Source organism: Sitodiplosis mosellana, unplaced genomic scaffold, assembly GCF_009176505.1.
Source record: "Sitodiplosis mosellana isolate CC-2019 unplaced genomic scaffold, AAFC_SMos_1.0 Smas_scaffold_6102, whole genome shotgun sequence".
In the NCBI taxonomy this organism is placed as follows: Eukaryota; Metazoa; Arthropoda; class Insecta; order Diptera; family Cecidomyiidae; genus Sitodiplosis; species Sitodiplosis mosellana.
This window is the reverse complement of record NW_022601343.1, coordinates 82799-94182: the sequence shown is the minus strand read 5'-3', so window position 1 is coordinate 94182 and position 11384 is coordinate 82799. Positions and strand designations below refer to the sequence as shown.

General features: G+C 38.2%; 2 protein-coding genes across 3 annotated transcripts; both read right to left on the bottom strand.

Moving 5' to 3' along the window:
* Positions 1-545: 545 nt before the first annotated feature.
* Positions 546-9927, bottom strand: LOC129573746 (CTD small phosphatase-like protein 2). 2 transcript variants are annotated; one of them, XM_055454697.1, is made up of 8 exons: positions 9306-9927; positions 8615-8834; positions 3029-3902; positions 2292-2894; positions 1881-2210; positions 1464-1741; positions 1257-1359; positions 546-940 (listed from the first exon to the last, which is right to left on the bottom strand). In XM_055454697.1, exons 3-8 carry the CDS (start codon positions 3863-3865, stop codon positions 875-877), a joined length of 2217 nt encoding a protein of 738 aa, XP_055310672.1. In that variant the 5' UTR covers positions 3866-3902; positions 8615-8834; positions 9306-9927; the 3' UTR covers positions 546-874. The 2 variants fall into 2 exon arrangements, with proteins under 2 accessions (XP_055310672.1, XP_055310673.1); XM_055454698.1 differs by lacking the exons at positions 8615-8834; positions 9306-9927 and adding an exon at positions 4008-7567.
* Positions 9928-10192: 265 nt separating this feature from the next.
* Positions 10193-11380, bottom strand: LOC129573748 (uncharacterized). Its single transcript, XM_055454700.1, has 2 exons — positions 10907-11380; positions 10193-10743 (listed from the first exon to the last, which is right to left on the bottom strand). The coding sequence occupies exons 1-2, from the start codon at positions 10951-10953 to the stop codon at positions 10341-10343; spliced, it is 450 nt and encodes a 149-aa protein (XP_055310675.1). The 5' UTR covers positions 10954-11380; the 3' UTR covers positions 10193-10340.
* Positions 11381-11384: the final 4 nt, after the last annotated feature.

Sequence of the window (11384 nt, the reverse complement as noted above, 5' to 3'; positions counted from 1 at the left end):
AATAGTAGCAACCACTAGTTGGTTTGCCTTTGATACTCTTGTTTGTTCTTCTCCGAGTGGATTTTTTTCTTACAGATACTGCAATGTTCTACTCACAATATCTTTTTGTGTGTGTGTGTTTATTTAATTGTATAAATCAATTTTTTGATTTGTTTCAATTTGTTCTTGTGATTAATTGATGATCTCTTATGGATTTCGGTTATTATTTTCTGTTTTTTTTTATTATTATTGTGTCAATGCTGAACGATTCAACGTGTCACATTACTTCTTTTTTTGTTTAACTAACAACAAGCAACATCTAATAAAATTGTGAACGAAGACAACGGTTTGCCTATTCATTCATTGTTAATATTTTAATTTTTTTCTCTTGTTTTTTTTAAATACCAAGTATATGATTTATCAGACACTAATCAAATGATCTCACGCTCGCCTTTTTTTGACTACATTTTTCCACGAATATATTTCGACTGTATTTCTCTGCGTGTATTCTCTGGGTGGTTCAATGTCTTGATGACATTGCGTATAGATGTATATGTTATAATTAATTTTCTTTGTTTTTTTTTTATTTTGTGTTTCATTTTTTTTTTTCATTATAAATAGATGTAACAAAGTATCCATTAAGAGCAAAACGGAAGAAAACCCAAGAAAGAAAATAGAAGAAATTTTTTTTAAGAGAATCGAAATGTTTTTGAAACATTACTAGATTATTATCATATAATATAGATTTTAAAAAGCTTAATTCTAAATTACTAGATGTTTCTTGTATTTTCTCTGTTGTTTTACTGCGGTTTGTTGCCTATTCATATATGTGTGTGTGTGTGTGGGTGTTTGTTTTTAAGGTGTCTCGTATTTAAAGTTTCGTTCAGATCTTCATTCAATCCGGTGGAAGATATTGAAATAGGTTGTACTTCTCACGGATGTGGGGTCGCACATCTTGACGCTGTTGAATGGAAAAAATTTATTTCATTGAATCAAAACTCATGCCAAACAAAAAAAAAATTTCAAAACAAAAATCAAATGTCTTGAAAATACGATAGGAATTTTGGCAGTTTTATTTAAGGTGCTCGCTCGCATCAATAACGGCTAGTACATCAACGATGTGTAAGTTACACAGTGTAACAGCAATTGGTGCGAGAGACATAATGCCAAAAGATACTGCTAAAATTGAGTCTATAACTCAGGCGTTCTTTAAATACTACTGGGACAAATAGTGAGTCACATTTAACTCGTTTCATCTTTTCAAACAAATTACGTACCAATTCTGCTAGTGATTCCAAGAATGGTAGAATCTTCATGAGTTCTCGGTCATTTTGATCCATGAACCAACTTTCGATTGGTATTCCATTCTCAAGTTGATATCTAAATTGAAAAAAATACATTTCAATTTACAAATTATACGACTTCGATACAGACAAAACCGAATATGAATTTAAAAAATGCCTTGTTTCGGCCGTAATACATACCCGAATGCTTGTGGTGAATTGTCAATGATAATTGTTTTGGATAGATCGCGTCCAAGAATTGTCAAATCTTTTATGTAGTTCCCATTGACAAGTACGCAATGCTCTCGGAAGAGACGATATTTGATCCATTTACGGTCTGGGTCCAACAAGTTGAGTAACTTATCAGCGTATACACGTTTTGACGCAGTGAACAATATCACTTCGAACATTGTAGACACTCGCTCCAAAAATTCACGGAAACATGGCCGTGTGCGAACGAATACCGTGTACTTGCAATCCTGTGAAAATTGAACATTGAATTAGTTGATGGAATCGACTTTGCATATAAGCATGTTGAAGGCAACATCACTTATTTTGTACGAATTTTAAAAACGGCAACAGAAATCTCGATCGAAATAGCATAGAAGAATCACTTACTTGGAAAAGGACTGGGAATTTGAAGCTAGCATCAGACAGTTCCTGCAAACTGCAATGCACCAATGTTTCGTCCAAGTCCAACACCAGGTTGAATTCGGGACTGGATCGTGTTTTGAGTGGCAACGCTGGGCACTTTGCACGCATATCAGCTGTCAATGGTGGCAAATGCTTAATGAATACGTATGGATCGAATGCATCCCATGCCACCTCCTCTTGACGCTCGTTTATCTCTTCAATCTCCATGCATTCGTCGGTCTCCAGTTGGATTTCGTTCAAGTTTTCGTGTATTTGTTGTTGCTGCTGATTCTGTTGATCCTGTTGATCTTGTTGCTGTTGCAAAAGAAGGGAAATGTGTTAGGTAGGTGGAACTGCTCCCGAATCGACAAAATGTCCAACAAGGGCACTACTTACTGTGTCGTTATAATTATTTTTTGGCAATGTGATCCCCGATAGGAAGCTAGTCGAGTGGTTTTGTAAATTAGTCAATGCTTTCAGGTTGTCAATGGCCGTTTGATTCATAGACGATAAGAATGTCAGATCGGTGATGTTTTGGCCCAATTCATTGGATGTGCTCTGTTCGCACAACGAATTCACTTCGTTGCAATTTAACAGCGCCTGTGTAATTACATTGTTGTACGGAAATAATTCCGAGTATTGACACATGTCCGTTGGGTTTTTGTTCATTTCTTCGTCGAACAATGTGATAAGATCGGGTGTGGTTGGGAAGTTATTGATACTGCAAGCACTGCTGGATGCGGCCGATGATGTGGACATTTGCGGTTGCAAATTGACCGTTGTCAAGAGAGAACGTGTTTGATTCAGTAGTAGCTTGTCGTCCGGTTGGTCTTGGGTTGGTTGCATTGAAAATGTTTCGGCGTCACAGCACATTGACGATGACGTCGATGATGATGACGACGATGACGATGCAGAGGATGACGATGATGATGTTGACAAAGATGAAATCGCTTCGGTTGGAAGCAGGTCAGTGGTTGAGTCGATTTCCGGATCGACAGTCTGAAAAATGTCAGTGCAAGCAATTGGAAATTTTAATTTAATTTTCTGAAAGAATTAATTGCTTGAACCAATTTTGGGTCCTACAAATTGAATTCATGCCATTATAACCCACACACACACACACACACACTTACCGTAACTATCATTGAGGTTGATGGTAAATTGGTTCGATCATTGTCAGTTGTGCTATCGCACTCAATGTAGTTGACACAGCCGACATTTTTCGGTATGGTGACACCTTCACTGGATGACGATGACGATTGGTTGCCGTCTGTTTGGCTTGAGCTCGACGAACAGTTGCATGTGGTGCACGGTTTGCACGAATCACATACCTCGTTCACAATCACAAGGCCCGAGAAAGATTCAACGTCCGGCAAATTGGAATCATTAGCGCCAGCGCTGTCAACATCGTCTGCTGTTGATGCACAACCAACTGGTGGTACGCCAGCCCGTTGCTTTCGCCCGCGCTTACCATCAACCGCATACAAATCCAATTGTCCTTCATCCTGCCAGCAGTTCTCTTTGCCCATCTCCGATATATTTCGCAGTGATTTGCGCCGAAGACGACCACATTTCTCACTGCTTTGATCGGTTGCTGCTTCGAATTTCTTACGATTGTGCCGTTTGCTTAACAAGCTCTTTTTTGTGCCCAAACGCTTAACGCTCGCCGTTCGACTTTTGATATTGCACTTGATAGTTGGTGATTGTTTTGCTTGATCGCCACTGTTACGAAATGCAGACTGCTTGCTGCTACTACTACTGCCACTGCTGCCGCTGCTGCTGCTGCTATTTGCTATGCTCTGAGTCGCTGAGTACACTACACTGCGCCGATTAGATGTGACAGTGGTTGTGGTTTGTTTCAAATTTTTCAATGCTGGAGTATTTTTAATAATTTTTCGCAGATTTATCGTTGATGTCTTGCTGTTGGGTTGAGCAATGCGGCTGCTTCGTTTTTCACTTCGCAGCCACATCGTGATTGACACACTCGAACCGGTGTTACGTCAATAACTGCAAAACAACCAAAATGAAAACGATACAATTTTGAAGAGCTTTTTTTCTCATTGAAAAGAATTGAAGAATTAATCAAAAAATACTTGTGAAAACAACAATTACAAAACAATTAGAAATATTTCTTTCGTTCATAGAATCTCCTAAAATGTCTATCAATTTTTTTTCCAACACCTAAACAAATTCTCGACGAATTCTGTTCTGAAAAGAACATCAACAGAAAACAAGATTTTAACGTCTGAAACGAAGCCCTAAATTGAAGCGAAAAAGTAATGTCGAATTCATGAATTCCATTCATGCGAATTCCGATTGATTTTTGTTCCGTCGGTCAAAGTCGCGGCCGTCGCTTGTCCATATCAAAACTTTCTAAATAACAATGTGTTTCTCTGCGTTTGAGTTTGTTTTGTTTGCTTTTGTCTTGTGTCTGTGCTAAACGTTGATATCATGTTATCGTGAGAGAGTATCTACAGTGTACACTACACATTTGGTCATCATGTCTTGACTGAGATGAAACGCAAATAAAAGCGTCGATCCAATGTTTATACTCTCATCGGCGGATCGTCATCACGGCGCATTCGCTCTCGCTCTCTCTATTTCTCTCTGTGAGAATGTCTCTCCGTGAAGCATTTTCGCAACAAAGTTTCATTTGTCGCGAATACGCAATCCACATGCATGCGTAGGAATCGTACCGACCGTTTCGTATGTTTTGCCGGTGCAGCGAATGAAAAATTCGTCCCCGATAAGTGGAACAAGCGCGAAATCATCTCAAAACATTGCACAATCGGGTATTCGATTTGCCACGATCGAATTCTAGTAGTGTGGCATGGAATTGCATTTGTTATACACAGAGAAAAGGCATTGGACTTTGCTATCAATGCCAAAATGAACTGGACCACGCTATTTTACGGAAGAGAAAAATGAAAAATAATCATCGGTTCATAGAAAGGTAGTGAGCGTTCAGCGCCAAAGGGACTATCGGAATTTTAAAACGAACCTCCCCCTTCTTAAAACAATTCAACGATTTGCGCCAAGTATTGCTACATCGTTATGCAGCCAAAGTGACTGTAAGAAATGGAGAGGACCGAAGTGCAGAAAAAAAAAATATCCTGCAGCCAGAGTGCATAGCAACTGTTCAATGTGTGAAGCAAATTGATAAACAAACTTTGCATAAATAAGAAGCAGCAGTATGATTGAAGCGCGCTCGCGCCATCGAAGAACAAAACGAATCGAAAGCAGCAGCAAGAAGAGTAGAAATAAAAAAAGGAGAATCCGAAATATCGCTGAACTCTTATAAAAATGAGTTGAGTGTTGAATGTAAGCAGTATATTCACGAATAAAAATAAATCAATATTTTCTCTTTAGCGCTACTAATTCATCAGTGTGTGCACGACGACGACGACGATGCACGAGTACAGCCACACACATATGGATCTCCCGTTTGCGGGGACAATATGTGCTAGTTCTCCGCACCGACACACAACACCTTCTAAGAGTATAATGCGCCCTATCTCGCCTCTCTTGTTCTGCGCACATCTCGTTTTCTCTCTGTGTGTCGTTCTCCGTCTCTCTATCAATCGCGCGCGCCCCATTTGTATTTGTGTCTCGGAGATACGACGATGTTGAGCCTCTATGTACTTAATCATACGAAATGCTTGTACATTCACAAAAATCATACCTACAATTGAAACGCGCGAATGGCTTTAACCAGCTAATTATTTGATATTCATACATGAATATATGAAAATTGCTGTATGGATATATCGGAGTGCCGTGAGACGAGATACGCCTAAGCTCAAGAATAAGGTGCAGAAAAATAAGAAACATGCTTGTTCGTACGTTGATTTTTCTCTCTCTCTCTCTCTCTCTCTCTCTCTCTCTATAAATCTCCTTCTAAATCTAGGTGCTCTTTCAGATGGCGATGCATTTATTTTAGCGAGAATGAAAAAATCAGAGGTGGACATGAAAATTGTGATAATAAATAAGAAAGAAGAAGAAAAAACATTACTACACAAGCGAAAGACCATTGAGCGCATTTTCAAAACATGCTTTGTTCTCCGTTGTTTATTCGTATGATATCGAACACAAAATACTCATGTGTTCATAAGAAACGAACATTTGCTAATACTATTTTTACGCGTACAGTGCCGAAACAGCTCTCACAGTCTCACACGCACGCACTCACTCACCGACATGGTTCACGGATAACGTGAGTGTGTGTGTGTATGGGTTACGAACGATATAGAGAGTGAGCGATACTGAATGTGTGTTCGTGTTTCATGTTCGTGCCTGCGATTCCCTTGTTGTTTGGTGTCGTTCTCGTCATCGTTTACACCGTCGCGCTCTCTTGAAACAAAATCAGGCAACGCAATGAAAAATTGTAATGAACAAACTTGTGTAAAACATTTTTTTTCTTTCTCTCAGTAAACGGAGTGTTATGTAAGGTGAAACGATTTGAAGAGAGAGAGAGAAAAAATCGCCATATTCTCTGCATAAAATCCATTTTTTTCATGCTTTAATATCACAATCTAATCCTAAATTTTCGATGAAATTTCAGGCAAATTTCATTTCTGTTTCGTCAGCCTCGTATCTTTGCAATATGAGTTTTGTTTTTGTTGGACATTTTGATTAAGCTCGAGCTTGGCGCGATAGAGTGTTAAATCATACTGCTTGTACTTAAATTCTAAATTATTGATATTATTTTGAATGAAACGTCTGTACTGTGCGTAGCACAACACAGAGAGTTCGCGCTAATTGTTGATATAGTTACAATGAATATATATATATATATATGTTAGAGAGCGATCTGACGTCAGGTGCGCCATTGTTTGCACGTATACGGATCATATATATGAAAAAAAAAATCTCTTGCTTGCTGCTTTTCGTCCGCAACCGAGACTGTACGCGCGTAAACCAAACGAAAGAAAATTTGTGTATACATCACAATCCATTTATGGCGCTAATTTTCATCATTCAGCGAATTGCGAAGAGGAGAATAATTCTGTGCACATGAATTGATTCACAATTTTCACTGGAAGTTGCTTTTTCTCTCTCTCTCCCTCTCTCTCTCTCTCTCTCTCTCTCTCTCTCTCTCTCTCTTGTCAGTATCGATTGATATTAACAAAAATTCCCATGGACTGAACTTCAAACCAAATCCAATAAAAAAGAAATATGTTTCTGTATGAGCCCGTGAAAGAGAATGTCGCTCTAATCATTGATTATTGATTCCAGACGGTTTTTTTCCTCTTCTTATTGTTAGATAGTTTACTCAAATTAGTGGACAGGCAGCGATTGCAAAAGGTATTTCACGTCAACGAAATTAAATTATGAAATTTTTTCGCCAAGCAATCGATTTATTGAATGTTCTTCGATGCTCAGTGTTGTGTGTACTCTCATGCATTCGCTTCAAATATTGAAAAATCTGTTCGAACAAGAAAAAAAAACTTTGCACGAATACGGTCGTCTAGAGTTAAGAGTGAATGGCAAAACAGCAGCAGAGAGCCGAACTGAGCTGTGCTCTGACTATTCGTCGTAGCAGCAGCAGCAACGATGTGAGAGCGCAAAACGCGTGAACAGCGGGAAGAAAAATGCGATTGACGACGATTCGTTCGAAAAAGCAAATCTAAAGAGAAATACAGAGCGCTCACAATTGTGCGTTGCCTGTATGTGCGATAAAAACGAAACGAAGCAATGAAAGAAACGCGCACACCATGCACACCGAAACGGCCTAGCGACCGACGACGGTACAGAGAGACAGTGAAAATTTTTTCTTCTTCTTTCGCATGTTTCGTTTCGTTCGTCTGTCTGTTTTTGCTTCTTCGTTTCTTTATTTGATACTATTTTGTGATAAACAAATTTTTCAACCAAAACAAAAATCGCCTATTCCCGCCGAAAATGTGCAAACATCAACGCAAAATCGTTGGGTTGATTTTTCTGCAACCCATGGCACTGGATGCACTTTTGATCCGTGCATTTTCACAGCATCGATATATTCTCAAATCGAGCGGTGTACACCGTGCATAACGAGAGAGAGAGAGAGAGAGAGAGAGAGAGAGCGACTGATTCGACTGAATGAATTCGGCTCTGGTCGTAGTTGTGGTAGTCCGTCGTTGTCGTTATCGTTGTCGTCAATTTTGGAGGAATTGATGAAAATCGAGCAGGAAAATCTCAAGTTAATTCCATCGAATGCGCGACGAAATTGAGTGAAATATATTCAGAAATTTTTGAGCTACCGATTTTCCAACAATAGATTCAAATTCACGTCGAAAACCAAAAATAACTTAATTCGAATTTCATTTCATTCACAGTTTAGATGAGTGTTTGTTAACTTAACACACCACACTATCGTACAGAATACTATTACTTCGCTACTATTTTTTTGCCCCTTACATTACTCATCTACTCATTATGTTTTGCTTCTACATTCGAACTGATATGAAATTGATCCGAAAAGCCAATGCTGAGCCCTTGTCCATTTGAACCATTCGCTTATCCTGCATCCCGTACAATTTTCCAACAGTTCTCAATTTCTCGGCGCAACACAATCATTTTCCAGGCGGAAAATATGCGACCGTCGTTATTTGAAAAATTGTGGGTGAAATCTAATTTGTTTTTGCTTTACGTATAATAACGTAAATATAAATAATATAAAACGAGGAGCATATAGGAATAGAATTTCAGAAAAAAAAATATATATTTGGATTATGTCTACTTACAATTTTAGATATTTTTTCTTTGTTGAATTTGTATGCCTTTTTCGGATGATTTTTTTTATTGGAAAAAAAATTCAGTTGAACATTTTCACTGTACAATTACATTGCATTACTTGTTGAAATCGTTTAATTTTTTTGGAAAATTCGTTAAAAGTGCTTTCGATTTTACTTGATGTTAGTCATAACATTTAACCGCTTACGCGGAAAATTTTTGCGCATAGACCTGGATGGACCAAAACAATGAAGAAAATTAAAATTTTCAAACCGAAAACCGATTCAAATGAGTGCGCTGTTTTGATGTTGTGTTGCAGCGGGATATTTGTTTTAATTTGGTCAGTTCAGAATTCGAAACGAATCAATGAGCAACAAACCGATGATCAACGATAATTCACATAGAATTTTTTCAATTAGTATTCACTGTGATTTTTAAATTTCTTTTCCCTCGTTAAAACAACCGCGGTTGTACAACACACAATAAAAAGAGTTTTTTTTTTACGTTTATTTTCCTTTCTTTCATGCAAATATTATTTTCCCACTGTGTGTTTGTCCGATTCCACTGATTCTTTTGCGTTTGCTATGGTATTTACTTTTTTTTTTGTTAATTTTGTGTTGGTAGCAAAGATATCAACGAAACACCAGAATCGAAGTAGCGAACAAATTGTACAAAAAAAAAATAATAATAATATAAATATACTTCTTTTTTTCTGGACTACGAGACTATATGCTGTACACTGCTGCTTGCTTGATTGTTACGAATCATAATAATGCATAGACGAGAATGTATCGCACGAGCGAGTGCTACAATTCGATACAAACAAAAACAATAAAACCGAAAACTTTCCAATCCACTGTGTGTGTGCGGCCAGCACCAATACATTCACGGTATCTCTCTAGCTCTGCCAACCTTTAATTTCATTTAACCAGCCTACACATATACACACAACCGATCATATACGCACCAACCAACCGAGATGTTGGATGTGTACGGACTTAACTTGACGATGTGTGTGAGTATGTGTGTAACGTGTAACAAGAATCCGATGATGAAATTTTTACGGTGCGCGAACGAGATGCACGATACAACACAAACGAACGAAACATGACGAAAAAACCAAAATGGCCGCCGCCACCACTCGTTCGTTGTTCCGATATTTTTTTTTTTGTTCGGTGTTATTGTTGTAGCTGTAGCTGTTGGCCGAATCCAAATCGTTTGCAGTACGTTCAGTCGTTCTACGCTAGCATGTTGCTATACATAGAGTATATGTACGCATGTGTGTATGTACGAGTGCGTATGTGTGTGTGTATGGTTGGTATGCAATGCGGAATGGATGGATGGTATGTATTTGTATGTGTATGGGTTTGTGTTCTCTTGTTGTGACCAATTCGCCACATTTTTTTTAGTGTGGCCCGATTCACTGCAAAACCAAATCTGTAAAATCGATACAGAACCTCACTCAAATGAACATAAATATACATTTGAATTGGACTGAACCGATGAATGAAAATTCAAATCTTGAAACATCCAAGATATCTCACCATCAGGAAAATGCCTTGCCCAAAGTGACCAAATAAAAGCCTCGGTTTTAAGTGTGATTTTTGTCATTTATACTTTATTCTAATGCTAATAAATAGGACCATCCAATTGGAACATCAGATAGATTTTTGGTTAACAATGGATGTTGTTCTGAATATTGAATTAAACGTTAAGAACATAGGCATTCAAACTCTATTACATCTGTGGTGGAACTGGTGCGCCAATTTCTCGTAATCGATTCACAATTTCGTTTGTTGGTAAATTGTGTTTTATATTGTAATCATAAGCTTTCTTTAATCGGGATGCTTCCTCGCCGAAATGATCGTACAAATCTCGTTTGAACAGTTCATCGATGTCATTCTCCTCGCGCAAATACATGAAATAAAACATAAAAACGGCAAGACTGAGGTTCACAATATAAGGTGAGTATGTTGCAGTACGGACTGGAGCTACTGGTGTGGCACGGATTTTCTCGGCTCCACTTCCAAAAAATAGGATCGGCCGATTTGGATCTTCGCCTTTTGCACTGCCACTACCGCTGACCGATCTCACTTCACCCAAATTTCGCTTTTGTACAATACGTTGGGCATTTCGAATTCTGCAAATCAATTCAAAAAAAGATTCGGTAATGAATTTGCCGACAACCCCTTAATTGACGTCTCTATTCGTCAAAGTGTGAGGAGAAGAGAGACGAACAGTTTTTAACTTATTACGGTTTTCCTCCAATTTTCCTACTTTTTATGCGAATTTTCTGCACTTACCCCAAAAGACAGCGATGTTGCAGCGGGATTTTGATCAGACGATCCATTTTGAATGATAAATTCTCGGTCAAATATAAGAATCTATTCGTACAAGTCAAAAACGACGTGCATTTCACAACTTCGTTTGTTTTTGCACAAACGTCAAGCGGAACGATTGCGGCGCGTTCACACTCCAACAGCAATTTCAAATGTTATCGGTTTTGGAAAATAGTTTTGTTAATAAAAAAATGCTGAAATAAAATTGCCATAATGACTCAAAATTGTTAGGTTATTTTAATGCATCTCAGTAATCAATTTGAAATGTCATAGAAAAATTCCCGGCAACCGATTGGTTTAATCAATTGGATTTTTTTTTCGTCGGGATTTTCGCTTTCATTATACACCACACATGTTTTCTCGATGGTTCTTCACTTGTTCAATGCCCTAGCAAACAGCGCAGCGCATTGCCGTCTACATTGTGGCTGGTGCACACGTTCGG